A 16,264-nucleotide genomic window follows, 5' to 3' on the forward strand; every position below is an offset into this window, starting at 1 on the left:
CTCTGAAACCTTTCCCAAACCAATCCCAAAAACCCTGGTAAGTCACATATCTACAAAATGAACATAGGAGACTCAATAAATAAGGGAACATGGCTACAATACACAAAATGACCGGCCATTCATTGCATCCTTCCCCTCTTAAACAAATACTCGTGTTACACCCCATGTTTTCGTACGTGAAAGTATGCCATAAGTAAATTGATGTAAGCTTGGAAATGAGATGTTACATTCCGCATTTTCGTACGTTAGAATTTCGCCGTAAGCTAATCGACGTAAGTGCGGGAATGAGATTATTTTTAGATTATACGTATTATGCTATTTCAAATAAGTGATGAGTAAATTCGTGAAGGTGAGAGGGTAAGCAAATCAAAGAAAATGAATTTTCGTCAAAGTTTGACATGTTGGGATAAAATACGGTCCGAGCTAAAATACCCGGTATTTATGGACTAGTGCCATACAAGGTACCACATGACCATGATAGTAAGGTGTATAAGGTATGTTAAAAGCAGGTATTATTTTAAGTAATTTGAGATAATTCTTAATTTTGTGGATAATTGGTTAATGAGGGAAATTAACAAGTTAATTAAGGATTGGTGGGTGATTAATTAAGATGTTGGATAAGGCCTAAAGAGCCTTACGTGGAAGCAAGCCTCCCCTAGATTAATGACTCTTAAGTCATTAGGAAAGGTGGCAAAGTAAGGGAATGTGGTTAAGCCAGCACATAAAGTGGGCCCCACATCTATATATAAAACATCTTCATCTTCAGAATCATGAAAGTAACGTAAGTCATCAACTTCAGAATCATGAAAGCAACGTAAGTCATCATCTTAAGATTCATGAAAGAAACGTAAGTCACATGAGCCACTGTAATATGCATCTACATATATCGCATAAGCAACATAAGATCTTCAACAATTCAAAGTAACGTGAGATTTTGCACTTATAGGGGTGTACGGTGCAATATTTCTCAAGAATATCATACGGATGTTTCCCTTCTCCGATCATGTCGTCACGTGTTTTATCGCAATTAACGTGTGTTAGAGGGATTATCAAGAGAATCGACTCAGGTATGTTAAGGCTATCCCTTCTTTTCCTTTGGCATGATTTATATGACACAAACGAAATGAGCAAAATACGCAACTTTCATAAATGACTCTATTCATAGAAATACTAGGGGTGTCTATATTCTTTATTCCCCATGTGAATTATTATTATATCTTCTGTTCATGTTCTCAAAAAAATACGTATTTGATAAAGTTTATCCGAAAGGCATATTGATTTTATGATATTTCGAAAAATCTTGTAACGTATTTCATATGCATTTCATGCATTTATAAATGTACATTGACCCATGACCAGATGGCATTATATACACGTATATTATATGTATATGGGGTATGGGAAAAGGTTACGGCGTTATATATGCACCACCACCTGATTAGCTGGTATACGTTGATGAATGGACCACAGTGGCCGAGATGATATGATGGGATGCCCTCAGAGGCTTGATGATGTTATGTACGCATATACATATGCATGGTATGACATTTTATACACATATGCACGTCATTATAAATATTAATGATTCACAGAGTTATTCAGACATACATGTCGAGTCTTTTACTTCATGTTTTCTCATGTCTATTGTTTACTGATTTTCATTCCTTACATACTCGGTACATTATTTGTACTGACATTCCTTTTGCCTGGGGACACTGCATTTCATGCCCGCACGTCCCGATAGATAGGCCGAGAGCCCTCCATGTAGGCTATCAGCTCAACAGAAGATGTTGGTACGCTCCATTTGCTCTGGAGTTGCTTGTTTGGTCAGTATGATTTAGACGTGTATTATTTGGTATGGCGGGACTCTGTCCTGGCCTTTGTGAATATTATGTATTCTTAGAGGCTTGTAGACAGATGTCATGTACATAAAAGATTATATGGCCTTGTCGGCCTATGTTCAGTGTACGAGTGGTTATTTTGGTGTTATAGACCCATATATCTTATGTATAAGTTGGCATTACATGTTGTATTCTACTTCTCTCATGGCAGCCTTTCCGGCTCAGGTATCTATGATAGTATGATACGAAAAGATACGTTATGTTGGTACTCTATTGAGTAAGGTACCGGGTGCCCGTCACGGCCCATCGGTTTCGATCGTGACAAAAGTAGTATCAGACCAGTTCTGTCCTAGGGATTCTACAAGCCGTGTCTAGTAGAGTCTTGTTTATGGGTGTGTTGTGCACCACACTTATAAGTAGGAGGCAACTCGGACTGTCACTCTTTCTTCTTACTCTAGATCGTGTGGTAGAGCTCAGTTGTAAGAACTCAATTACCTAAACTCTATTTTATTCATAATATGACGATGCCTACATCCATAAATAAGGTTGGTAAGAGATATAGCTGTGGAAGAGTTGAGTAAGAGGAACTCAATTTTGCATCTTACTTATGATGAGTAAATGTGAGGTTTTCAGTAGATCATGTGTGTACTAAATTGTGTAAGCTTCTTGATAAGGAACCTTATAGCAAGAATATCTACCCATAATATGGTGAAAAGAAATAAGAGATTCAGGAGGTAGATACAAGTTTAAATAAGTAAAAGAACCAAGATGAAGAAGGGTACGAGGCACCCAGTTAATGAAGATTATCAGTATTTACAATTAAGGCAGAGGAATATAAGCCTTTTTAGTTACCTTCAACAATAACAGAGGTATGTACAATTGGTCACACCCATCCCATTTATGCCCTATGGGGGCTAACAGAAGTAGTATAAGACAAAGTATGGATATCAGGATCCGACTGGGGTTAGAGTAACCCAAAATGGTGAATGGATTGTTTGTGTTAGTTGACATTTCTAAAAAGATATTACAAAGGTTCTAATAGATCTCCTTGTGAGGCACCCAGATGGTGCACTCTAGAATATTACAATTAGATGTGAATACTAGCATGATAAAAAAAAATTCAGAAGATAGACGCTGAAAGCCAGGAATGGATAAATATTACGTCAGTGTAGCTCGCGTCCCTAGTAGAGCGAGAACGTTAAGAAACTCGAAGAGCCACTAGATGGAGCAAAGGGGAGCTAAAAGCAAAAGAATGTCTTGTTTGAGTTTTCAGAATAAAGTGATAGACACAAATGTTAGCAGAAAATAAGAAAAGAGTTAATGAAGCATTATGAGTAAGATATGGTACATGGATGGCAATGGTAGATCAATAGATGGCAGTATTACAGAGTCTATAGTCAAGTGAAGGAAAAGACGAGAGGTGACAGGCCTTGAGACAATAAAAAGTATAGCCATAAAGTCATATCGTCATTTCGAGAAATAAGTTTGTGACTCCAACGCGACTACCAGAAGGAAAAGTTAGACCCTAGAGTAATAGAAATCAGTATGAGCTAGTGAACAAGATAAACTAAACATGAACTAGGGAGTAAGTAATAGTCGGCATCATAAGAATTTCAGAGATTGCATCCCGGCAATAATGGAATGGACGACAGAAGAATACCCTTTAAAGGTCATTCAGGAAGACGCTTCCCTAAAGCAAGCAAGGTGAGTAAAGTTAAGCTTAAGGGATTGTATGTGCCAGTTACACTAAGTGTCACCCTCGCGAGTGAGGAATTTCGTTAACCTTGGTACAGAAGGATTACCGCGAGGCGAGTAAGGATCATCGATGATGTGAAAAGATGCCAAAGATGAGAAGGTAAAACATCTATACGTAGATCATCGTAGCACTAAATCTTAGTGCTCCCCTAAAGGGGGGAATATGGAGTGATGTAGTATTAAGTCAGAATTAAGTGGTTCTAGTAATTATGGAATGGTAAAGGAAGAATGCGATAAAAATGAAAAAGGAATGAGCTTGCACTTACCCAAATCCTATAGATATGCTACGATTCCAGAACATTATGGAAGCACGACGTCAAGGAGAGGAAGTAAGGGTTTCTGCCCGAGATGTTATTGATAAATAAGGAGCCAGTGCGAGACGTAAGTTAAGACAAAGGAAATAACCCAAGAAAGTTTACGCGGAATGTTGATATGAGAATGGGCCAACGAATAGTTAGCAGTTGATTCAGAAAGAGCCTAGTCATGGCTAGACAAGAGGTTACAGACAAATCAGTAGATCGTGCAAGATAAACATGGTAAAATCCCAACATGGGGAATTCAGTCTCGCAGTTATGATATCGTGACCCTTGTGAAATATTTAGATATGAGTTGGGGTACTTAAAGGTACCGTATGAGTATTGCGGGAATAAAATAGAGTTTCACTAGGAAGACAGTCAAAATATCAGTTCAGAAGCAACCCTACAAGCACAAGAGCATAGAAGTAAGTTACTACGGATAATTATAGGCAAGGAAGGACATCAAAAGGTCTGTCGAATATACAATGTAATAAGCTCACAGTTGTATAAGAGTCAGAATATCCTCCCTAAATACTACAATGAAAGACTAGTTGAGGAAGTAAGGAAGACGGCTTCAACCTAAGCTCAGTAACCTAAGGAGGAAATGGTCTTATCACAACAGTCTCGCAACAACATTGTATGCACTCCATAAGAAAATGGCACCTACCATGGCTAATGAACGGGAAGTAAAAATCAAAAGTAATATTCGAGACCATGTGAATTGCACAAAAATTCTGGCATGCGTGGGAACTAAGGTAAGGTAAGTATGCACGCAACAAGGGGCACAAATCTCAGGAAAAATAATTGCTTACATTTAAAAAAAAGCTGAGAAGGAACGAAAAGAATTATCCGATTAATGACCCAGAGTATGTTATGAACGCACTTAAGAGTTTGGAGTTTTATACATGCAGCATATATGTTGACAATCATACAGACATAGAAGACTCCGGTATAAGTTAAAAGAAAGAATTGAGCCCAGGGCATAGACAAATGATTGAGTTGTTAGAAGATTGTATCATAGATATTCCATAGCGCCCATGAAAGGCTAAAGTAATAACTAATACCAGGAGCCGTAAATCGGAAGATAGCTTAAGCCTACATAAAGGCGTATCAGAAGGAAGAGAAAACTAAAGAGTTACATCAAACAAGTAAATCATGAGTCTGATTATTGGACTCGGAAAATTTTAGAAATCGTGATTGAAAACATTGCAGAATTACCCTTAATATCAAAGGTACAATAGAGATAGTACAACAACTGTATTCCATAATGGCTCTACGAGAAAGCCAGTTAGTAGAGTACCAGCCTCATAAGAAGTCAGTATGAAGCTCCCACTGGATTGTGTATGCGCCAAAGGTGCAAGTATTATAATAGAGCTTTAAGTTGTGGATGTGAATCATACCTATATGGAAGGGAGTTCATGAAGGAAATAGAAGATATGATGCGAGATTTTAAGGCAAGTAAGGTAAAGGTGAACAACGTATGAGATACTCAGGTGCAGAAGATTGTGAATAATTTATAACTTCAATATGAAGGGCTAGAAGCGTTGGGATTCAGTATCCAGGAATAATAGCGGCATTCTCAGTAGTATATCTTCCAGCCTATGGTTTCTAGGTACCGAGAGATCTAGCCAAGAGAGTAAAGAAGAGTTAGAGATGATGTGATGTCTCGCTTGATGCTCCAGAATACCATAAGGAAATCTATGGTGCAAGAAAGTTGAAGGAAGGTTGCGAATAGTATAAATAGATATGAGTAGGTCGCAAGCTAAAGTATGGTAAAGCGACAAGGTTTTAGGAAAACAAGAGTAAGGATAAGAAAGGGCGAGTGAGAAGGTGATGAGAATGGATATGTCCTTAGGATTAAGTTCATGAAAACAAGAGAGCTGATGGTTTCTCTAAGTTATAGAAAGCTCAGTATAGCCTGAATAAACTCAAAGGAGTCTAAGACTAATAGCATTTAAATGAGATGGAATGCTGCCCTAGTAGTAAAATGAGGGTATACTTGTGATAAATAAAGGATGACATTTGGTCCTTCGATTGAGTAATGATTTGATGCATTCTATAGGATTAAAATACACACGTAAGTGAATCATATTGGGATGCTATAAAATACGGCTATTGAAGTACAGTATCACCGCTAAGTGGAGCAGGAAAATCACTTCAAATATTCCTCGATGCCCGTAAGCCCTAGTGGCAAGGTATTACGCAAAAAGTTTCAAGTTATCAGTGGTATATTGTAGATCAATATTGAGGTGAATCAACAATGGATGGACAAAAGTCACAAAGTATGAGATGAGATTAGGCTGTCATTCTTAAACAGTAATGAGGAAGAATTAAAGGACTTAGATTTATACATATGGGATAAGCAACGAAAGTAACCTGGAGTTCAGTAGCAGACCTCAGTAATGATAAATTGAAGTAAGAGTTATGGTATAATATGACCTACCTAGATGTAGTAAAGTCATATGAATGGATAATTGCGGCTATGAAATAACATATAGCAATATTCCTAAGTTCAACAAAGTATCGAGCGAAGAACTTCATTGTACTTATAAATGCCCAAAGAGACATCTTTTCAAGCTCTGTATATGCTTACAAAGAGACATCTAGAGATTGGCTAAAAGTTGGAGGAAAAAGGAGAGAAGAGTCGCATAGGCGCACTTACAAAGTCAGAGTCGCACAGGCTGTATGATAAAAGGGTAGCAACAATTACGAGACTGGAAGGATTCCGAGCATAAGTCGTGGTGTGAGAAACAGGCCTAAAGGGGGGAATGCCATGGCCTTTGGAATAATCCGCAGAACAAATGGCTATATGGCAAGGAGAGTACTAAAGTATTCAGAAGACATAAGCCATGAAAATGATAAGTGCATCAGTCAACATTCGAGGACGAATATTCCAGAGGGGGGAATGATGTTACACCCCATGTTTTCGTACGTGGAAGTACGCCATAAGTAAATTGATATAAGCTCGGAAATGAGATGTTACATTCCGCATTTTTATACGTTAAAGTTTCGCCGTAAGCTAATCGACGTAAGTGGGGTTATGAGATTATTTTTAGATTATATGCATTATGCTATTTCAAACAAGTAATAAGTAAATTCGTGAAGGTGAGAGGGTAAGAAAATCAAAGAAAATGAATTTTCATCAAAGTTTGACATGTTGGGATAAAATACGGTCCGAGCTAAAATACCCGGTATTTATGGACTAGTGCCATACAAGGTACCACATAACCATGATAGTAAAATGTATAAGGTATGTTAAAAACGGGTAGTATTTTAAGTAATTTGAGATAATTCTTAATTATGTGGATAATTGGTTAATGGGGAAAATTAACAAGTTAATTAAGGATTAGTGGGTGATTAATTAAGATGTTGGATAAGGCCTAAAGAGCCTCATGTGGCAGCAAGCCTCCCCTAGATTAATGACTCTTAAGTCATTAGGAAAGGTGGCAAAGTAAGGGAATGTGGTTAAGCCAACACATAAAGTGGGGCCCACATCTATATATAACACATCTTCATCTTCAGAATCATGAAAGCAACGTAAGTCATCATCTTCAGAATCATGAAAGCAACATAAGTCATCATATTAAGAATCATGAAAGCAACGTAAGTCACATGAGCCACTCTAATATGCATCTGCATATATCGCATAAGCAGCATAAGATCTTCAAAAGTTCAAAGCAACATGAGATTTTGCACTTATAAGGGAGTACAGTGCAATATTTCTCAAGAATATCATATGGATTTTTCCGTACTCCGTTCTTGCCGTCACGTGTTTTATCACAATTAACGTGTGTTATAGGGATTGTCAAGAGAATCGACTCAGGTATGTTAAGGTTATTCCTTCTTTTCCTTTGGCATGATCTATACGACACAAACGAAACGAGCAGAATGCGCAACTTTCATAAATGACTCTATTCATAGAAATACTAGGGGTGTCTATATTCTTGATTCCCATGTGAATTATTATTATATCTTCTGTTCATGTGTCTCAGAAAAATACGTATTTGTTAAAGTTTATCCGAAAGGCATATTAACTTTATGGAAATTATGTATTCTTAGAGGCTTGTAGACAGATGTCATGTACGTAAAAGATTGTATGGCCTTGTCGGCCTATGTTCAGTGTACGAGTGGTTATTTTGGTCTTATAGGCCCGTATGTCTTATGTATAAGTTGGTATTACATGTTGTATTCTACTTCTCTCACGGCAGCCTTTCCGGCTCAGTTATCTATGATAGTATGATATGAAAAGATACGTTACATTGGTACTTGGTTGAGTAAGGTACCGGGTGCCCGTCGTGGCCCATCGGTTTGCGTCGTGACAGCTCATCCTCGAACGGGTCTAGAATCATATCTGGAGTCTTAAATATGTGTGGATAACTGCTCCGCATCTCCCACTCGATCTCCCAAGTATCCATCTTGACCGGGTGACCTCTCTATTGTACTTTCACTGATGCAATATTCTTTGATCTCAACTTTCGAACCTTCCGATCCAAAATAGCCACTGGCTCCACATCATAATTCAAATACCCATCTAAATGCATCGTGCTGAAGTCCAAAATATGAGACAGATCAACATAATACTTTCGGAGCATCGAATCATGAAACACCAGGTTAACTCGCGATAGACTAGGTAGCAATGCCAAATTATAGGCCACCTCTCCAACCCTATCAAGCACCTCAAGGGGACTTGCCCTTCTTCCCGAACCTCATCACACCTTCATGGGCGAAACTCTGAGCAAAACCTTCTCACTTACCATATATGCAACATTGCGAACCTTCCTATCTGTATAACTCTTCTGTCTGGACTATGCTATATGAAGCCGCTCATGAATCACCTTAACCTTCTTCATAGCATCACAGACCAAATCAGTGCCCAACAACCTAGCCTCCCCAGGCTCAAATCAACCAACTGGAGAATGACACCTCCTCCTATACAAAGCATCATAAGGATCCATCTAGATACTTGACTGAAAGTTGTTGTTGTAGGCGAACTTTGCTAAGAAAAAGAACTAATACCATGAACCTCCGAAATCCATGACACAGGCACGTACCATGTCCTCCATGATCTGAATAGTGCACTCGGACTGTCCGTTCGTCTGACGATGGAATGTTGTACTCAACTCAACCCGTATGACCAACTCTCATTGTACTGCTCTCAAAAACTGCGATGTGAACTATGTGCCTCAGTTAGAAAGGATGTAAATGGGCATGCCATGCAAGCGAATAATCTCTTGGATGTAGATATGAGCTAATCGCTAGGCAGAATAGTAAGTCACCATCGGAATGAAGTGGCGGACGTAGTCAACAAGTTCACAATAACCCAAACTGCGTCATATTTCTTCAAAGTCCATGGCAAGCCTATCACAAAAACCATAATGATGCATTCCCACATCCACTCCGGTGTCTCAAATCACTGAATCAACACTCCCGGTTTCTGATGCTCATACTTCACACAATTCAAACACCAAGAGGCATAAGCAACAATATATTTCTTCATTCTCTGCCACCAGTAGTGTTGTTTCAAGTCACAGTACATCTTCGTGACACCTGGGTGAATGGAATAGCACGAACTATGAAACTCCTCAAGGATCAAATCTCTCAACACGTCAACATTCGAAACACAAATCCGGCCTTGAAGTCGCATAACACCATCATCACCAATCACAATATCCTTGGCACCACCCCACTGCACCGTGTCCATTAACACCAACAAGTGAGGGTCTTCAAATCGGTGATCCTTGATACGCTCCAACAATGATGACTGAACCACAATGCAAGCAAGAAACCGACTAGGCTCCGTAACATCAAATCTCACAAACTGATTGGCCAATGCCTGAATATCCATGGCTAGTGACATCTCTGCTACCGGTAAATATGCCAAGCTGCCTATATTCTCAGCGATTCTACTCAATGTATCGGCCACCACATTGGCCTTCGCCAGGTGATATCATAATCTTTCAGTAACTCTAAGCATCTCTGCTACCGTAAATTAAGATCATTTTGCTTGAACAATGAACACCGTACAGATAGTGCCTCCAAATCTTCAATGTGTCAACAATAGATGCCAACTATAAATCATGCATAGGGTAATTCTTCTCATGAAACTTTAACTACCGAGATGTGTAGGCAATCACCCTACCGTCCTACATCAACACCGCACCAAGCTCAATAAGTGATGCATCACAATACATAGTGTAAGATCCCGAACTTGTAGGCAACACTAACATTGGGGATGTACTCAATGCAATCTTAAGCTTCTAAAAGCTCGCCTCACACTTGTCGGACCATCTGAAAGGAGCTCCCTTCTAGGTCAATCTAGTTAAAGGTATAGAGCCCTCCACAAAACGGCGATAATAACATGCCAAACGAAGAAAGCTCCGAATCTAAGTTGTTGAAGACGGTCTGGGCCAACTATGAGCTGTATCAATCTTCTTTGGATCTACCTTGATCCCCTCACTGGACACCACGTGCCCCAAGAACGCAATAGAATCAAGATAAAACTTACACTTTGAGAATTTAAGATACAACTGCTTCTCCTTCAAAATCTGGACTGCAACCCTCAAATGTTTCTCATGATCCTTTCGACTACGAGAGTACACCAAGATGTCGTCAATGAATATTATGACGAATAATCAATATTTGGATGGAATACATTATTCATCAAGTGCATAAAGGCAAGGGGCATTGGTCAGCTCAAACGACATCACCAGAAACTCATAGTGACCATAGCGGATCCTGAATGTCGTCTTCGAAATATCTGAATCCCGGATCTTCAGCTGATGATACCCCGACCTCAAATCAATAAACACTCTAGCACCCTGAAGCTGATCAGATAAGTCATCAATGTGCGACAGAGGGTACTTGTTCTTGATAGTAACTTTATTCAACTGCCGGTAATCATTACAGATTCGCATAGTACCATCCTTCTTCTTCTTCATAAATAGAATCGTTACACCCCAAGATGACACACTAGGCCTGATGAAACCCTTATCAAGCAACTCCCGAAGTTGCTCCTTTAATTCCTTCAACTCCGGTGGTGCTATTGATACGGAGGAATAGAGATGGGCTGAGTGCCCAACACAAGGTCAATACTAAAATCAATAGCCCTGTCGGGTGGTATACCTAGCAGGTTTGCAAGAAACACAACTGGGAAGTCTTTCACTACCAGAACTGACACAACTGTAGGAGTATCATCACTAACATCCCTCACGAAGCACAAATATGCAAAACATCCCTTCTAGACCATCCATTGAGCCTTCAAATATGAAATCACTCTATTAGGACATAATCCAGGGAACCTCTCCACTCAACACTAGGCACCCCCGGCATCGCCAATGTCACTGTCTTAGCGTGATAATCCAGAGTACCGTAACATGGCGACAACCAATCCATGCCTAAAATCAGGTCAAAATCAACCGTGCTAAGCAACAAAAGATCAACACTTATCTCTAATCCCCAAATAGTCACCACACACGACCGATATACATAGTCCAAAACAACAGAATAACGGGTGTAGATACATGAATAGGACTGACTAAAAAATCATGTGGCATACCCAAATAACGAGCAAAGTATGATGACACATATGAATAAGTGGAACCAGGGTCAAATAATACCGAAGCATCCATGTGGCACATTTAAACAATACATGTGATCACAGCAACGAAAGAAACTGCCTCTGGCCTGATTTGAAATGCGTAGCAATGGGCCTAACTGCCACCTAATCGACCTTCCCCTCTAGGGTCAAGTTCTCCTGAAGGCCCGAAATAACAATGGGCATTACTGGGTCTAGAGCTGGTCCAACCGGCTTAATAACATTTGGTACCTGTTCCTCAGCTTGAGCGATGGTGGCTCTACATGTGCTGCTTTGGCTGTAGTATGAGCCACACCTCGATCTCTACTGCAGCCCCAACCTCTCGCGACCCTAACGAGTGTTATTGGTGCCCGTTCCCAGACCTGGATGCATGTGTCCTCACCATCTATGCTAGAATAGAAGAGTAAAGGTTAAAACTTCAAAAATGACAAATACGCACGATAAGAAGTCAAGAAAGTGAAACTTTCCTAAAAGCTTGGTAGCCTCTCGATGATAAGTACACACATCTCTGTACCGATCCACAAGACTCTACTAAACTTGCTCATGACTCGTAATATATATGAACCTAGGGCTCTGATACCAACTTGTCACGACCCAAATCCTAAGCCGCCGTGACGGCGCCTAACACACTTGCTAGACAAGCCGGACATAGCAATAAAGAACCAAAATAGTGGAATTTACAGAAATACCATAAGTCTTAAACCTCAATATAGCATAGTAACGGTAATATATGATAAAACCCCCAAAAAACTGGTAAATACATAGTCATATGCTCTAATACGGTAATACAAGTCTAAAATGACCAAATACGACACTGTCTGAAATAAAGACAATAGTGCATAAGAAAAGAGATGCCAAAACTGCGAACGTCAATGCACATCTACCTCGTCTTTCGATACTCAGCACAACAAGCAACTCCGCTACTGATAACTGGTTCCGACACCTAGATCTACATAATAAAGTGCAAAGTGTAGTATGGTACAACCGATCCAATGTACTGAGCAAGTATTATAACTAACCTCGGCGAGGAAAAAGAAGCAAGAATTATAAAGTATACTAGCTATAACCTGTACAGTTTGATAATTCAAAAAGTACAATACAGTCATTTGATAAAGTCATAAAGCACAGGAAGAACCATCTACCTGTGTGCACAATTACTCAGTTAATGATCCAACATATAAAGATGATATGTAAACAACTCAGGTAAATAAAAACGAAAGTTGCAAGTAAAGATGAAATGCAAAATCTAGAACAAACACTAGCTAGATTCTCCTCAATATTCCATATTAGTACCAAACAACTAATCAGTTTTTCTCAAAACCGCATGTACACCATCAGGAGAGAAAAATGAGAGGGTGACCCAAGGGGGGTGGATCCATATCCATAAGCATGCATGGCCAATTATACGTGCTACCAGCCCGGCGTGGTCACATGCTCAATATCATAATCGACCCGGTGTGGTCACAAGCATAACATTACAATCCGCCCCGCATGGTCATATGCATAACAACACAATATGCCCGACGTTGTCACAGGCATAACAACACATCCCGCCTGGCGTGATCACATGCATAACAACACAATCCTCCTGGCGTGGTCACAGGCATAACAACACAATCCGCCTGGCGTGGTCACATACGTAGCAACACAATCCGCCCGACGTGTTCACAAACATCTAGCCCAAATCATATCACCCATAAGAACATATACATACATGAATATGATGAATGAATAACAAATTTCATGCTCCTAGACTGTATAGATGACATGCTAAAATGTAGGCATATCTTAAGTTTTCTATCATAGCTCAAATCAACAATTTCATCACAGAAATAGCAATTATTAAGTTCATTCAGGGATTTAGCCTCTGTGTAACCTCAAATGTGGATCAAATAGCTCACAACAAGGTTACAAATATGAGAAACATCACAACTTAAAGCTTAACAGTCAATACAAGGCATGCTACCCAAGTATGGATAAATACCCCGGTCCTCGCGCATGGGTTCAAACCCCACACATGTGCGCACCCACAGCACGTAGCTATCAGAAATAACTCAGGCAACTAGTGCCTCAGCCAAGTTTAGGTAAGATATATACCTCAAGCGAGCCAAATTACTCCTCTAACAAGCCCTTCCCACGTGTATCAATCTCCGGAGGGTTCGAATCGAACCAAAATAGCTTAATACCATAAATAATAAAGCTAAAGTATTGAATCAAATATGCAAAGTCAACCCCAGATCCGCACATCGGAACCTAAAGAAATTCACAAATTCTGAACACTCATTCAATAACAAGTCCAACCACACCAAAATTATTCAATTCCTACCTGAAATCGACCTTCAAATCCTTAATTTCCACTTTAGGAATTTTTAGTAAAATCACCCATTTCTTCACTTTAATTCACCAATTAAATTCTAAAAAGAAAGATGGAATCATAAAATAATAACAAATCCGAGTGAAAAACACTTACCCAAATCCAAATCGTGAAAATCGCTTCCAAAATAGCCCAAAACCGAGCTCTCTAACTCAAAATGCGATATATTGACCAAACCCTCGAAATAGAGTTTTATACATTCTGCCAAGGTATATACCTTTCATGGTCGCGGAAAGTACGTCACGATCGCGAAGAACGAAATTCAACAGCTTCTCAATCCTCTTTCGCGAACGCAACAACTTAGTCGCGAACTCGATGACCAAACTACCAACAAATCGCGGACCAGACCACGTGATCGCGATGAACAACTGCATGCCGTCTTCAGGCCTTACCTCTCTTCGCTTCTCTCGTGTTCACGATGAACAACCACCCTAAATGTCCACGAATGCATCCTTTACTTCGTGAACGCAAATAACAAAATGCACTTGCCATCAACTATCACTTCGCGATCGTGTCTACCTCTTCGTGATCGCATAGAAAGACACTAGAAGCACTGATCCAGCAATCCAAAAATGGTGGAATTAGCCTGAAACACACCCGAGGCCCCATGACCCCATCCAATTATATCAACAAGTCGTAGAACTCAATACAAACTTAGTCGATGCCTGAAATAACATTAAACAACATCAAAACTACGAATCGCACCCCAATTCAATCCTGATGAAATTAATGAACTTCCAACTACTAAAACTAATGCCGAATCATATCAAACTATTTTCGAATGAGTTGAAATTTTGCACACTGGGCCTAAATGACACAACAGAAGTACTCCAACTTCCAGAACAGAAATCTGAACTTGACATCAACAAAGTCAACTCTCGGACAAACCTCTCCTCATTCCACTTTCTATGTTTCAACAAAAAACATCAAATCAACCTACGGACCTCCAAATCATAATTCGGACATACGCCTAGGTCCAAAATCACCATACAAAGCTATCGAAACCATCAAAACTCAATTCCGGAGTCGTCTACATAAAAGTCAAAATCCTATCAACTCTTCTAACTTAAGCCTCCAACCTCGAGACTAAGTGTCTCAATTCACTCTGAAACCTTCCTGAGACTAAACCCAAACATCCCGGAAAGTCACATAACCACAAATGAACATAGGAGAAACAATAAACAGGGGAACATGGCTTTAATGCACAAAAGGACTGGCCGATTTGTTACAGTATAAATCCCATCTTATCTCGCAACATATCAACCCCTATCCTTACACCGCCGCATGCGCATCAATATTACAACACAATAATCAACCCGTACCACATATGCCCATATGCCACAATATTGCAAATATCAACAATACCAATATTACCACAAAATATAGACCATGGCTCAACCACAATGTGTACAAGAGTCTTAATAATAACAAAATGAATGAGAAAAACTCAACGAGAAAATATATCTCAATAATCAATAATTTCAACCTCAATGCGTTAATAGCTTTCACAACTTCAACTTCAATAACTCAAAATGAAGGTTTCCCTATGAAAGGGCATGTTCCATTCAAGTGCATAACATAAGCTTAACAATGAAAGAGATAGCATGAAATAGCAGCTATGTCTAAATAACAACTTCAATTAAAGCATATAAGCGTAAACTTGACAATAAAATATAGAACATGTGCTAAAAACTTCAAATAAAGCAAGTAAGAGTGAACCTTACAATGGAAGATATAACATGATATGAAAACTTCAATTAAATGCATGAAACAAGCCTAAGAGCCTAAACATGTAAAATACCATATATAAGCCCATGTACACACTCGTCACCTCGTGTACATGTCTTCCGCATAATTCAAATAATACAATCAACTCAAATCCTAAGGGATAGTTCTCCCACACAAAGTTAGACAAGACACTTACCTCAACAGGGCCAAATCAACACTTTAAAATAGACTTTCCATTAAAATTCACCTCCGCACGGCTCAAATCTAAACAAAAACGACTTAATACCATCAAACAATACAACATAAATCAATTTCCATTAATAAAGCTAAGATCTTTACACAATTCCCTAAAAGTCAACAAAAGTCAACCCTAGGCTCGCCTAGTCAAAACCCGGATCCAAGGCCAGATCCCGACTACCCATAACCCTAAGAGTTCATATATGTATTTTGTTTTAGAATCCGAGTCCAATTCAACTCTTAAATTCCAAATTTTCATGTTTCAAAACGTAGACAAAATTTCCCAAAATTTTTCTTTGACTCTCATAACTTTGATGTTAAATCTCATATATAATTATGTAATATAATTGAAAATAGATCAAAAACACTTTCCTAATCATTGTAGGTGAAAATCCCCTCTCCAAATCGCCTCCTACCGAGTCTAGGTTTCTAAAATGAG

The 16,264-nt window shown here is 39.2% G+C and overlaps 1 protein-coding gene across 1 annotated transcript; it reads right to left on the reverse strand.

The window, feature by feature from the left end:
- Positions 1–9,302: 9,302 nt before the first annotated feature.
- On the reverse strand, positions 9,303–9,749 carry LOC138896090 (uncharacterized). Its single transcript, XM_070180868.1, has one exon. The coding sequence runs from the start codon at positions 9,747–9,749 to the stop codon at positions 9,303–9,305; it is 447 nt and encodes a 148-aa protein (XP_070036969.1).
- Between the last annotated feature and the right edge of the window lie 6,515 nt (positions 9,750–16,264).

The sequence above is a fragment of the Nicotiana tomentosiformis genome, chromosome 7 (assembly GCF_000390325.3).
Source record: "Nicotiana tomentosiformis chromosome 7, ASM39032v3, whole genome shotgun sequence".
NCBI lineage: Eukaryota > Viridiplantae > Streptophyta > Magnoliopsida > Solanales > Solanaceae > Nicotiana > Nicotiana tomentosiformis.